Consider the following 15,106-nt stretch of genomic DNA (forward strand, 5'->3'; position numbering starts at 1 on the left):
ACTAAAGAGAAGCGTTTGCTTACCATCTCAAGGCAATACAGATTTTTCAGTGTATTTTATGGCAACACAGAGCTTTTGCTATCCCTTTGGAATCAGTCGGTACACCCCTTATTGGAGCGTCAAGCAGTTTTCAGATGAAAATTCTTTCTAGCTAGTTCATGGGAGTTCCAGAACATTAGAGAATGAACATGGTGTCAGACAGAGTCAGTGTCAGTGCTCAACGGTATCAGTTTTCGTTTGCCCTTGCAATAGTGTAAATGTGGTCCTGTTGATTCTATTATGTTGTATTCAAATCGTTAACAGAAGAGAATCTGTTTAGTGCTAGAAGATGTTCTAAACCTCATCCTAATCGTTGATATTCGAAGATTTTAATAGTACAAAAACTATCAGAATGTCTGACAACAATAGCAACGATGTCGACGAGGTTAGTCTTATCATTGCTAAACAATAGATCATCAACAATTCATAGATAACAGAAGATGATCCGCAAACGGAATTTCTGGATCCAGGTGTAAAACGTCTTTCCTTGAATCTGAATGATAATATTTCACTTTCAGGAGGATTCAAAGCCACTCACGGCACCGGATTCGCCAAAAAAGCCTGTCAAATCAACTGCGGTTGTCAAATATTCTGCAGTTATCCCAGCTACATATGCACGACTACAATGTAATACGGATTTAAATTTACCACCCAGTAACTGGCTGAGTAGCTCAGCCCAAACTTATGGCCTACAGAGTGTTTGGTCCCACAGTTCAGGCTTCTCTAGCTTTCGTATGGCTCACATGTTTCCGGATTGTGTAGGAGAAGTAGATGTTGTCTCAGATGCGGAAAATATAAAAAAATTACTAAAACTGCCTTATAGTCAAGGACTAGTATCTATGATGGTTCACAGGGTCGAGAATACTCTGCTGATAGACGATTTTGATATTCATAAATACTTACTTAGACAAGCAGAAAGTGACTGGGAATGGCTACAGAAATTTTTGTATGATCATGTGTTCCGGAATGTGGAAAACAAGGGAAAGAGATTGTTCCATAAAACTAACAGCCGAAATACTTTGCAGCAGAAAAATCTTGTCTCAAAGTTTCTCTATCATTCTTTGGTTGTTGCTGATAATAATACAAAGCAAAACAAGATACCTGAGCTACCTGTTACCCCATTAGAACCTCAGTTGCCTGAGCCAACTCACGAAGAAAAATTACCAGATCCAAGTTACAGTCATAGTTTTGCTAGAAACGTTGTCTGGACTTTTGAAAACATCCAGATGCTAATTGGGACAGATATGCCGATATTTGGTGGCCAAACCCATCCATGTATCAGCTTGAGATTAAGAGATATGACAAAACCAATCAATGTATTAACTGGTATCGATTATTGGCTTGATAATTTGATGTGTAATGTCCCAGAAGTAGTGATGTGTTACCATCTTGATGGAATTGTGCAAAAGTATGAGCTCATCAAAACTGAGGATTTGCCTAATTTAGATAACTCAAAGTTCAGCCCAAAAGTTATCAGAGATGTAGCTCAAAATATACTAAGCTTTTTGAAAAGTAATGCAACTAAGGCTGGGCACACCTACTGGTTGTTTAAAGGTAACAACGATGTAAATTATTTTCATAACTGGATTCATTTATTCCAGAATCGGGTATTAGTTTTCAAATGAAATACCGCTAACGTTATTTTCACAGGCAAGGATGATGATGTGGTCAAGTTGTATGATTTAACTTCACTTTGTACTGATTTTTCGGATGAGAAGGGTCAGAATCCGTTCACAGTCCCAGTTGCAATGCTGTTGTATCGCGTAGCTAGGAACATGAAATATTCTTCTGACTATCGCAGACAGCAGGGTACAATTCGGATGCTACTAAAGAATTGTGTTCAGCTATTATCAAAGAAAAAATATCCTCAAATAGTCACATCTGCTCATTATATGCTTTCGGATTTGTACATACCTGCTGATACTGATCCTGCCAGCCCTGGGCTGGTAGATCAAAGCGAAGAAGAAGATGCTCAGAGTGAATGTAGCAGTGGTCGAGAGGCTGAGAACAACTTGGACAACTTTGATGAAGAAGTTAGCGTGGCTATCAAATCCCTAAGTCTAGCTCCCTGTGAGTCTGAATATTCTTTTCTATTTTCATTTCACCCTTAATTTTTTTCCGAATGTAAATATCACGTGAATAGTTCCCTGATAATTATTGAAATAATTTTCAGTGAAAGAGCAGCGAGAAAATGATGAACTTAAATATAAACCTCCTCCACTGTGCGGTACAGTCGAGGAAAGATGTCGTGCGGCATTGGAACACGTCGCTAATGGCCTGGAGTGTTTGATATATTTTCCTACCGAGGATTGTCCAGAAAGTGACCCTAACAAGAAAGAAGACCTTCTCAAAACAGATGAAAGACAGTTTGAAGAGGCTAATCCTCCGATGGCCAAACCTTTCCAAGCTATCCCCATGCCGTACGCATCTCTGAATCAGAGTTCAAATGAGATTGTAGAAAATGTGGATGTGGGTCAAAAAAAAAAAGGAAAGTCGAAGAAGAATAAAAAAACGGACGTAAATTCAGCCAAATCGCTCGACCAAGACTCTACGCCTAAAGCCTTGTTGTGTAAATCTAAAGCAGAAACGTTACCCACTTGGCAAGCTCCAAAAAAAAATGACAATCTTAGCTGGAATGCTCATCTGAAAACTTTGCTGTATGAGAAAGCTTCACTAATTTTTGCGGTACTGGCAGAAAACGAATATACCGCAAACAACTACGGGGCATCGCTTAGATATATCTTAGCCGTTCTGAGATGTCAAGAAATTCTGGAGACCTTCTGTCACGTAAAGAATGACAAACTTATTAGTTATCTGCTTGGAAGAGCTGGAGATAGTTGTTTCATGACTGTTCAAGACTGGAATAATATTGATAAACATAAACGGGAATACAATCTGAAGAACGATATTGATGGAAAAATTCTTGATGAAATATACATTACCAAATATCTGGACTCTAGTAAGTGTTTTTCATGAAAAGTACCTTAATCACCGTTAGCAAAACTAGTTAATTGATTTTTTCATTAGGAGACATTTCTTCCGATAACTAAATATCTTTCTAATAATTTTAGGTGGTAATCGTCTGTTGCCTCAGAGTTTGGATAATCTGGAAGAAACACTCGAAGCATCTTATAAGTGCTATGAAAGAGCTCTGTCCTTGGAACCCCTTGAAATTGACAAAAATAATTTATTACGAAGATTAGGAAATATTCATAATGAGTTGGGTGTTCTCTACATGAATCAGGCTGGTATGTAAGATTATAGAATCGATAATTATGATTTCTGTCCCTTCAGGAAAAAAAAATTCTTGATCTATTTACCCACACAGCCTGCTACCAGAGCGACGAATCCGAAGAAAGTTCTAACGCTGATGTAACGAAGCTTCTTACTCGATCCTCGACACACTTGGAGGCAGGTGTCAAAGCCTTTGAAACCGTTCATGACGAGGCGAACTTAGCCCTTTTACATTCAAATTCCGGGCGACTCATGCGCCTCTGTGCTCACATACATATGAAGCAACAATCGCAGGAAAGACACTTTTACAACAAAGCACTAATCAGTTATCAGAAGGCTCTACAAGTCCTGGGATCTAGGAAATCTAACGCCGCTATCTGGGATACTGTTACTTGGGAAATGTCAACCACGCTATATACCATGGCTACGCTACTGCAGGATTATCCAGCTCCTGGAATGAAGGTTGGTATACAACGAATTTTGAAGTTACTTGAAACGAGATTATTGAATCGCGCAGTTACATAAACTGCTGAATTGGTGGACGTTTCATCATTCTCAAATCGAGTGCTTCGTTCAAATATTACAGACGGAAGAGGAGCTTGAACGGGAGGTTGTTGAAATTCTGCAAAAGGCTTTAAAACATTGCGACGTGGAGACACCTGGTCCACGGCAGCCAGTTTATCAATTTAGGGCTGCAAATATTCAACATCGACTAGCTTCTCTTTATCATCGAGTCTATAGGGAGATGGAAGCAGATGTTGATACAAACAAAAGAAAAACAACTCTACAACTGTGCAAACTCTACTATGAGAAAGCAGCCAAGTTGTTACTTTCATTAGAACAAGCCACAGAATTTCTAACTGTGCAAATGGAAAGAGTCGCTTTGGCAGAATTTCAGGCACAATGTGAGTTTTTATGAAAGGGTGGTACTGAAAGCCACGAGAAAAATTGATACATTTCATTTATATTGTAGGTTCAACAACGTTCAACAGTAAACTGAAATTTTATCAAGCTGGCATTGATCTGATTCTGCAATGTAGACCAATCTTAGATGTGTTACATGATAGGAACAAGGGAATAAAACTTAAAACCGATAAGTCTGAAGTCTGTGATAATCAAACTGACATACTTCTCAAAAATGATAAATCTGAAGAAGAAAAGCTGAGTGAAGAAGAGGAAAAGTTAATTGTACTTCTCGAGCAGCGGCTTCAATTCTTGTTCAGGTCAATCACCAAACTTTGTCTTGCAAAAAATCCTGGCGCAAATGAAAAAAAAGAGTGAGTATTGCAACATTCTCTTTTTCAACATTATTTTTTTTTGTACAGCATCATCACGTTATTTCATTGTCAGTCCGAAATGTAATTAGAACTATGAATTTAATTATTATATTCACAAATCCTAATTTCAGATCCGACAGCTTAGCAATTTTGTACAAAAATTGTTACAGCCAGACTCTCAGGCCTGGAAGTTTATCTAGTTATGCGCTGATTGAGCATATTAGAAATCTTCTCAAAACTCTTCAAGATTACATAGAAAATTTTGTCCACGAAGCAAACGTCCAGCCGCGGACTAAAATTACGAAATGAAATTTCGAGCTCAAAGCTTCACCTTATGATTGGCAAGTTATTATATGTATATTCAGAATAATATTCTGTGAAAGTATTTTTGTATAGACTTGAATTTGTTTTACCTTTCAATTATTTATGAAATTTAACAATAATGTTTGGCACTTGAAAACAAAATGTCGACTATGTCGATCGCGGGTTCATTTCTTCGTTTCACTCTTAAATTGTGATTATTATAATAAGAAAAAGAAATAACATTTGTTACGTTTACTATAAATAATATCTTGGTTTAATATGTTTTTAATATTTAGTGAAAGTGAATACCATAGTTTTGTAATTTGTAAATACCTATGTCATTTGATTAATACTACACTCGTGAAATGATAAATAAACACGTTGATTTTGAATCACGTTTTCTGTGTAATTTGGTGGTGTTCGAGGTATACTTGTCTATCTAAAAGCAAATAACATAGTTGACGATGGTACACCAATACCCATGGAACCTTTGTTCCATTGTGCACTGTGCACATGGAAAATTAAGTTTACTAATAATATTCCACAGTAAGTATAAACGTCTTGAGACGTTAACGTCGTTACGGGAGGGGGTTTTTAGCAAGACGATGTCGCCAAAGTGCCCCGTGGTGCCTCGGGTATCATTAACCCTGATTAACTTTGCTCCAAGGTTTAAACCGTTAAACTTTTCGGCCGAGTTTTGAAGACTGGCGCGAATGAGTGGCGTAAAACTTTCTGCGGATGGGTTGCCCACCTGGGACGTGAAACCCGACCTATCTTAGCGAACCGCGGAAGCTCGATAAAAGTAAAAACTCGAAAGAAACAAGGCAAAATATCCAGAAGTTTATTTTTTTATCATATACCTACCGCAGGTGGGGTTTCAAATTGAATAACCGCCTGCTTATGATAGTTTTTTGGTGACAGCGTGTTGAAATAGATGCTATAAATCATTCGGAATGAGCTAGCTCTTTTGCTATTCCTGGCTTGAATTGAAACACTCCTGGTTTTTTTTCCACTCTTTTGTGATTGAGTTTTCTTTACCTACATTTATAGTATACTCTGAATCGAAAGATATGTATGAAAGTGAAGCTCCGCATGTGATACTGAATTTTTCTCAACAACACTAACTTACGTTTCGCGTCAAATTACGATGGTGTCTCAACGCGCTATAAAAGTTTTTCGAATAAGCATTGTATGAAGAATATAGGTGAGGGGTATCGCGCAACTCGGAAGTTGGTATAGATGAAATATGGTTTCAAATCGCCCTGCGAAGAGAAAAATTTTATGTATGTGTTTGAGAAAATTTGAATAAACAGACGCTACGTGCTCTGTTTTTAAAATGTTCTCATTTCTGGCCGCCCGTTCGAAGTCTCGGAGCGACGATTGGAACACGCGGAAAACACGAAACTGAAGAACACTTCTGAAAGTGTTTCTTTTTTTTCCATCGCGTCGTACGTGTATATTCCTTCTATTTTAGTTGATTCAATGCCTGCACACGTCTTCCGAACATTGCCAATATAAAAAAGAAGCGAACGAACGGTGATAAGTAAATGAATAAAATAAAATAAAATAGCGCGGACAACAAGAGGAATCTTCTTTGTTTGACGAGCGGGTCCATCCATCCGTCAATCTGTTTGTCGGCCTATGTCCGTTGGCGTTCGTTTCGCACTGCGGCCGAAGAGCTCGAGGGTCGGTTGAACGTGCCTGGACTTCTAAGCGAAACATTTCCCCATCTTTTTAGTCTGACGATTTAATTTACGTAATCCGCGTAATAATCTCCCTACAGGCTCCCGCTCTTCTTGGAAATTCAATATAATTGTTTTAACTGGACGTGATCGTCGCAGAGAGCCAGCCAGGCAGGCTAACACTGCGTGCTTCGGAGCGATCCAAGGGGTGTCGGTTCCCAGCTGATACAGAAAACGCGGGGAGGATCGGAATGAGCGGCAAATTTTTCATACTCTTCTCCTCTTTTTTCTTTTCTCGCTTCAGTCGCGGCAAATTTCTTTGTAGATTTTATACACGCGCACCACACCGGAAAGCGACGTGACTGGAGGGAATTTTTATTCTTTTCTTCGTGCCGCTCGGATATAACACACGTATAATTTTTTTTTAAACCATATCTTATAATAGAATTTGAAAATCATTGAATTAACGGAGAAATTTGAGAAATTGTGAGAGGAATCTTTATACCCCTGAATTCGTTCGTTCGAATTTTTTCCAGCAACGAGATTTAGTACATCGAGCGAGTATGCGAATACGTAGAAAATGGGTAGTTTGTTACACGATACGAGAAATTTCTGTTAAAACTTTTATATCCACCCTCGCCAGTTATCCAACTATCCGACTGTTTTTTTCCTCCTGTTAAATTTAATTCGATCGCAATTTATCCTGAGGGAGACTTTGCCTATATTTTTGGAGTGTTTCTCTTCGTCGTCTTGCTCGTCGGAGTCCCAAGGGTATATATCTTCCCCTTTTCAGATGATCAATGGCGGCCGAACGTACCTCGAGATAACAATTGACTGTCAGTCGCATCCCTCTTGGACCGATGGCTTTCCACTCCCCCTTTATCTTCCGCCTTGTATATACCCACGAATTCCCTTCCTCACCTCGTTCCTACCACCTTCCCCCTCGATTTCCTTTTCCGCTGCTTTTTATTTGCCTCATTTTTTTCCTTTTACCTTTTTTACACATCCTTATTGCTGCTCCGTTTAGCCTCGATGTGCGAAAACAGACGCGCTCTGTCGAACTCACCAAACGAGTATATGGTATGGTATGTACTTGGAGTAGTGTATCGAGTGCAGATTCTCATGTCGCTTTCGATATATACCTGAATCGTATATGTACGTATGTACATATGTAATTACGGTGTATGTACTCATGGTCAGAGTATGCATATATGAGCATATAAATATATCGAACGCTGGATAAAAAAGTCCCAAAAAACGAAGAGGAATTGAAGTCATTTTTTTTTCTTACACCCTCTCTTTTTTCTTTCGTTTCAAATTCTTTTTTTTTTTGCAATCGTACAGGTTCGACGATAGCAGTTGGTACGTGTTGCAAATACGCGACAGGACGACATGCAGCTTTCCAGACTTCAATTTGGTTTTATTTTTTACTCTTTTCCATTCGTATAATAAGCCATGAATATGTATTTTTATTTAATGGCAAACAAGCGTCAAAGCGTTTATTGCTTCCATTATCTCCGTCGAGAAAAATTCATTGCCTACCCGTGGGTCAGTTCGCAGAGATGAGCGAGCACCACTCTTATTATGTATGTAATAAATTCGTGTCCGTGAATTTATGAATTTAAACAACTAGCAATTCCTCTGATTCTCAAGTACTAGTATTATTTGATCATCACGTAGAAATGACCGTTTCTCGTCACCTGAAGCTTTTCATTACCGTTAGATTTATTATCGGTTACATAATTAAATTCTATACCAGCAGCTATAGCGATGAATTCAAATTTCAGCAGCCGAGGGACGTGCATCAGGGACGCCTTCCGCGATGTCTGTTCGCGACACCAAATTCGAATGAATTAATTAATAACTAGAAATACCCCAGGCGAGTCTTTGGAGGAAATGAAAAAGGTATATTACATACCCATAAAAAGAGGCGAACAGCTTTCCTCTTTAATTTGCAAGCTTATGACTTGACACGAGCTGAATTGTTAGTTAGAAGAAAGAAAGAAGAGCGAGAAAGAAAAAAAAATCGAATGTATGTCATGTAAACTCCCGTCGTATAGAAGTCCCACTCATTATTATGTATATTGAAAATCTAATTCCCACGAGGTCGATATACGCGCCTGCAGAGTGATTCCGATATTTATGCACCATCAGGATCGGAGAACGTAAATGTATTAATTTCTCAAGTATTCGAACGACCTGCAGTCAGCTGTTCGAGTAATATTAACAACGTCTTTACGTAGATTTTTAACGTTTGAACGAACGCGCGTACAGAGATGAAACAAAAAAAAAAATACGAGCCACGTTCTTCACTCCGTGAAAGATTTAGAAAGGCGCAAAGACGTTGAAGGCCGTGGCGCAGCTGTCGAAGAGCTAAATTGGCCAATTTTATCGGGCAATTGCATTGGCTCAATAAGTACGAGTAGAATTTTATCCTTCTACTAAAAATAAAAATCTACGATGAGGACGTGGGGGCAGCAAAAGACGATAACTAAAATGAGAAAAAAGAAAACAACGAGGAACGACAAGATGTAGCGTAGAACAATACGAGAAAAATGTTGGGAAGATTAAAAAATAAATAGAGGGAAAAAATAAAAATTCAGGAAAAAAAACGTCGGAAGAAAAGAGAGAAGGTAACGAATGGGGATAAAATGTTAGGAAATAAAAAATCGAGCGATATTGCAACCAGCTTCACGAGACGTTAGTGTACGTGACTGACTGACGCGCGTATACCTTGTAACAGTTGGCCGGAGCTTTTCCGATCCCCCAGCTATAACTTGCTTGCTTGCTTGCTTGATTTCTTCGGATCCTGATATATTGCCAAGAACTAAATGAGGAATAATCGCTGCGCTGTTAGCGGGAAAACGATGATTCGATAACAGTTATTCGCTTCGGTTTTATATAATTCCATTGATTTACAAGCTAGATACCCACCGCGCTTATTCACCTCAAATTTCCAGGCATGATCTTCGGAGTTTCTCGTTACAGTTTGACAAATTTTTATTTCCGATTCCCCGCAGGTATACCTTATTCGCGTTACTTCGAATTTTAATTCTCCGAAATTAAAGAATAAATTAGATGTATCTTATTGTAGATATATTTATAAGGAAAAAGTATAAAGGGTCGCCGGGGTACGATAAACTTTTCCGAAAGCCCTGCAAGTGCCGTAACAAATTAGAGCGGCGCGGAATAGCTGCGGAAATCAGCGAGAAAAATAAGATAAAAGAAAAACGAGATATCAAGAAGAAGAAGAAGAAGAAGTAGAAGGAGGAGGAGAAGGAGAAGAAAAAGCTCGTCACTTCGAAGGGATGCCTGTCCGCCAACCTGCGGAAGATAAGAGCGGACGCGACCCCCGTGGGGGTCCGCAACGTATATGTATAATTTGTTTCCTAAAGTGTTTGAAATATCGCAGAGCGAATAGCGGGGGGGTTGGAAAAAAAAGGAGAAGAATCGCGCGGGGAGCATTTCTCGGCGAAAGTTTTCAAACTTGGACAGCGTTAAATGTTTAATCGCAACGTCTACGGAGTTATAAGCATGGGGTAAAAAGACATTTGAGCGAGTCTCGGTATTTCCGTTCGTGTCCGCCGCGATGTAGCTCATTTTTTTTCTTATCTTTTTTCCTCAAGGACACTTAACCCGTATTCCGCGGGTGGCACTTCACTTTTCATCCACCTCTTCACGTCTCTACCTCACCACCCCCTTTCAACACCCCCTCATTCAACGTTTCCCACCCCTTTTCCACGCCATCGCGTATCTTCTTTTTCATTCTTCTGCTTCTTCTCAATACACAGACGACACCTTTGCTTCGTTCTCAAGTTCATACTTCTTTTATTCTTCTCCCTCGTCATCTCCGTCGCCTTCGACTCTTCCTCTTTCGTTGCGCATTCGTCCCGCGTCGGCTAATATATTACTACCATACCGCGCTCCGATGATGACTTCTTAAAATATGCACGTGCGGGTTGAAGAGCCCTAGCCTGCACTGCAGCAGCCTCCCTTCTCGAACATCACCGTCATCAACAGCTAATAAGCTCCAGCAAAACGCGGTAGTACGAACCCATCTTTTTTTCCATTTTTATTAATGAGCTCAAAGAACCATTACGGACCGCTCCACTACTCAGCTCCGTGTGGTTCACGTTTCACCCTGGGATAGGAATTGTATTTTAAATATTGTTCGGCGATGCATCGTTGCACATTTTTTGATTAACAGTATCCCCACAGTTATACATTGCAAGTAATGTTTTCGCATTCGTCATATTTCCTACAATACATAAGAGAATAAAATATAAAACGTTCGTCAGCAGATTGAAAATTTAATTTCAGCCGAAATATTCTCTCGGATGGGGCTACAGCGTCCGTATAGAAGAGGCTGCGGATAGGTATGGGTTGTGTGTATGAGGGATAAACAGGAGAACGGAGCGAGAAAGATGAAGAGAAACGTAACAGAATCGAAAGAGAGCAACACAAAGGGAGACGCAGAAATTGAAAACTAATTCTTGAGACCTTGCGAGGCCTCTTCTTTCATCTTTCAGGTGGTACCCTATCCACATACCTATGTATATATCTATACAAGTATATAGAGGACAAAGAACGGTAAACAATAAGAGAGCCTGTGCGCCAGGAGTAGCACGAAAGCGAATGCGAAGACGGTATGGAAGCGTGGAAGGGATGGATGGTCGTGGAGGATGTTCCTAATGAGAGCGCTTCCAGAAAGCACTTTCTCGAGCTCGACGTAGTCGCCGCCCTTAGAGCGCGAGTAGCAAAAGCTTCGAACAAAACTCTTCCTAAGTTTTACTCACAATCACTCTCAATCCGAGTCGCAGCCCAGGGGTAACATTGCGGGACTCAGCTTTCCGCGGCATAATAGTGACAGAAATTGACAATTTTTTTCTTCGTTTTATTTGTTCTCCTTCGTCTCTTGATGAAACAAGAGGATAATGAAAAAAGGAAACAGGGTAGACCTGCACCTGATTAATCTTTTTTCTGTTTCGCTCAATCCTGGGAAAATTAGATTCGCGAAATAATTTATTACCTCTGTACAAACGGCCCCTTTGAAAACCCTTCAGTAATATAATAAATATATCGTACGGCGCGGCATTCCTTTGTTGAAATTATGAAAATTTCTTTTCAACTAACCATGCTCATCTTGTACGATCCGAGGAATTCTCATAAAAAAATTATCTTTTACGGATAATTTTTTCGTCTTGTTTTTTTTTTTTCTTTTTCTCTCGTCCTTCTACACGTTGCAGCGGTCGACGATACGTTGTTCAAAGCTGTTGCTACTTTGGTGTACGCACAGGCGAAGGAAATGAGGAAGTGGAGAATGAGGAGGGATGACTCTCGGGTTGGAAAGGAGACTCGTTCATTTTATCGAGTGCGCGGAATTGGCAGGAATTATTTCATCATACGCGAGTATCGTCGACCTGGGACTCGACGCGAGTATAGCTAGTTAGACGATATTCCATCCCCGCGTTCGCAGCTTTAACCCTGCCGCGTCGCGTGTATTCGCCGGATTAATTAATGCCCAGATGTCTACGAAGATAGCTGCGAACGCAAATTGCCAGTATAACGGCAAAAATACAACCAACATTCCGCCGCGAACGTGAGATGCTATCGAAGAAGTGGATGAAGAAAAAGAAGATTTCAGATAAAGAGCCTAATAAAACTAATAACAATAATGACAGCTGGCGATCTCTATTCCTGAAAATATTCATAGTGATAAAGTTACAGGGTACGGTTTTACATCGGAATTTTCAAAGGTTTCACCCAAAGAAATGATTTCATTTGATTGATTTGATTGAATCGTTTCGTTATCGGGTCGACGACTGCTCTTTTTCTGGTTTTCTTCATTAGTTTCCACGTATTTATTGTGTCGTTAAAAATTTTCTTTAAAAACTTTGGTTGATGAAAAAATTACCTTTCGTTTTTTCATTTCATTTGCGTTGTAAGTTTTGTTCGAACACAAGTTCAGTTAGAACCGTGCACATATTTGTGTCGCGTATAATATACATATTTTGGGGGAAAAAACAATCCTAATTTATTTCGCTAATGCGGCCCTTGTAGCGGTGGGGTGTAATATTTTGCTCGTCTTTCTTTTTAATATATTTCTCGATTTCACACCCCTCGTTTCGGCCGCGGTGATTATTTTTTGTCCCCCCGAAATTAACGCACTTTATGCTCAGGTACGCGTGCACGCATACACCCATATACCCTGCAAGCTCCGAATAACGAGACGTTCCATTTTTCTCATTCTAATATTTCTAGATTGTACGGATTTCGGGGGTGACTTGACGAGAACCGGGCGGACCGGCCCCAGGTCGCTTTCCATCGTTTCAGCTGGTTATGTTCGGAGTCTCGGCGATTTCATCTTGCCCCCGTCTACAGGGGTCTCTTTCATTTTTCTACAGACCTTTGTCCGTGGATAACCATTGTTCTCGGTACGAGCTTGTATAATACGCCTTACACGGGGTACAGTCGTACACTATATATACACGCATATGTATGTAATTTACGTATACATATTGTACGTTCGTGTGGTAGATCCGTACGTCTAGCCGTAAGAACTTCCGAGAGGACCCCAAGGAACCCTGAAGAAGGATTTCGTTGGTGAACTTTGAGGAAAACCTACAAGGGAATATTTGAGTACGTGTGCATTTCATTCGTTATACATAGATATTTATATTTTATGTACCGTTATATACCCATCGGTGTGAGGGTGGAAGAAAAATACGGAAGAGAATAAGAATAAGAATAAAAATAAGAAGGGAAGGATGGCAGGTGCATGGTAGAAGTATAGTGGGCATAATATACCGTAAGAAACTTGGGAACACTTGAGACACTCCACTTTTCTCTTCCTGCTGTGTTTCCAGAGAAAGCTCAGCCACGTAATAAGCCTCTTCTTCTTCGTCAAGTACCTGCAGCGGGCTAAACAATGAGGGGATTTTTTAATACCCGCGACGTTTATGAAACTCCCCCGATGGTGTCTTTAATATCGAACGCGTGCGTTGCCCATCTCTACACATAGGTAATATATTATATACTTAATATATTATACAGATATATATGTATACGTAAAGTATACGTATACCGCAGGGTAATGCATTTTTAAATATTTCATAACCGCGGCGTATTGAATTGAAAAGAGTCGCGAGGAGCGCAATTTGGGGGAACTGCCCGCGAAAACGAAGAATGAGGTATTCCGGAGACGGAGAGGAGAGAAAAAAAAAAAAAAACTTAGGACGTCACCGTCGTCGTCTCGAGGAAGAGCAAAGCGCAAAAGCTCAAGTCGAGGGCCTCCATCTCTCAAAAATGTATATCGAGGCGGGCGGGCAGGCGGGGTAGCAGAAGCCAATTGTTTAGGAAAGCTGCGAGTGAATTCCGGTGAAACGGGAAGGAAACTTTTTAAGACCACCTTCCGTCCTCGCCGCGCCTCGGCCCTTTCTTCCTCGTCGTTCTCAACCTTCTGCTCCTCTTTTTCTCTCTCCTTTTTACGTATTTTTTTTTTCTTTCATTCTCTCTTTTTTCTCTTTCACCTCCTCTCTCCTCCTCCATCTGGCGTCGTTCCGTCGCTTTCACTCTCGCTATAGCGGTATGATAAGGTATACGTCGCACATTTTTAAAAGCTCGCCGCGAAGCTCAGCAGATTCCGAGACCCCCGAAACTTGACGAGGTGCGTCTTCATTTCGAGATAATTTACTAAAACTTGTTGTTGTTGTTGTTATTCTTCTTCTTCTCCAATTCCCTTCGTTTGATTTCGTTTATTATCTTCAGACTGAATAAGCGAAAGAAAAATATATATATCTAAATGCTCATTGATAGAGATACTCTCGTTTAATTATTTTTTCCCCTCGGACGAAAATTCGTTTAGTTCATAACGATTGTATAACAACGTAGAATGATATACACACATATACTTAAAAGCACGGTTTATCTTTTCAATTTCATTTGCCCGTTTTTTAGCATTTCATTTTTTTTTATTTTTTTTTTTTTCATTCTCCCACATCACATTTACAAGATGATAAATTACGCCGACGTGTCAAATGTCGCAAAAATTCTGACACTCCCCTTCCATTTCATTCCGTACGGCACGTCCGAATCATTTTTAATAGCGTTGCGATTTTTAACTCCGATGACCCATTTGATATGGGGTGAGTAATAAAAATAAAGCAAATCTAAAAATAGAAAATCCAGAATCACCGGTTCAAAATTTGTCGTTTATTTTTTTTCTCTCGATTGCACTGAAATCATAGATTAATCTACCGGAGGTTTGCAGCTATAGATTTGCTGTAAAAAGAAAATAATAAAAAACTGAATGAGAAGGAAAAAAAGCATATAAATATATATCGCTGGTTTTAGGAGCGCTCGGAAAGCTTGCAAGCCTTCGCGACCCCTGCTCGTACTTTTGTTCGATGTTGAATAGAATGTCGTTGAAGTTTTTGCGATTTACTCGACCACTCGGGGCGAAGGGTTCGATTTAAAAATACCTAGATTCATCTCTGTGATCGCGCGATCCTTTTTTCCCTTCCGCTTTTAGAATCTCCGCGGATATTTCGCGTCCCCTCCAAGCGAGTTGGA

At 39.9% G+C, this 15,106-nt stretch overlaps 1 protein-coding gene and 1 long non-coding RNA gene across 2 annotated transcripts in view; one reads left to right on the top strand and one right to left on the bottom strand.

Annotated features, from left to right (window-relative positions):
* Positions 1–16: 16 nt before the first annotated feature.
* On the top strand, positions 17–5,245 carry LOC105685271 (erythroid differentiation-related factor 1). Its single transcript, XM_012399238.4, has 9 exons — positions 17–424; positions 558–1,593; positions 1,690–2,109; positions 2,213–2,998; positions 3,111–3,287; positions 3,368–3,735; positions 3,860–4,178; positions 4,247–4,550; positions 4,682–5,245. Exons 1-9 carry the CDS (start codon positions 392–394, stop codon positions 4,857–4,859), a joined length of 3,621 nt encoding a protein of 1,206 aa, XP_012254661.2. The 5' UTR covers positions 17–391; the 3' UTR covers positions 4,860–5,245.
* Positions 5,246–5,391: 146 nt separating this feature from the next.
* The window catches only part of LOC125501511, a 113,977-nt gene continuing 104,262 nt past the window's right edge, over positions 5,392–15,106 (bottom strand). Inside the window, exons 2-3 of the long non-coding RNA XR_007279101.1 lie at positions 13,343–13,546; positions 5,392–13,156 (exon numbers count right to left, since the gene is read on the bottom strand). This is a non-coding gene — a long non-coding RNA (uncharacterized LOC125501511). The remainder of the gene's footprint in view (positions 13,157–13,342; positions 13,547–15,106) is intronic.

This window comes from Athalia rosae, chromosome 1 (genome assembly GCF_917208135.1).
Source record: "Athalia rosae chromosome 1, iyAthRosa1.1, whole genome shotgun sequence".
NCBI lineage: Eukaryota > Metazoa > Arthropoda > Insecta > Hymenoptera > Athaliidae > Athalia > Athalia rosae.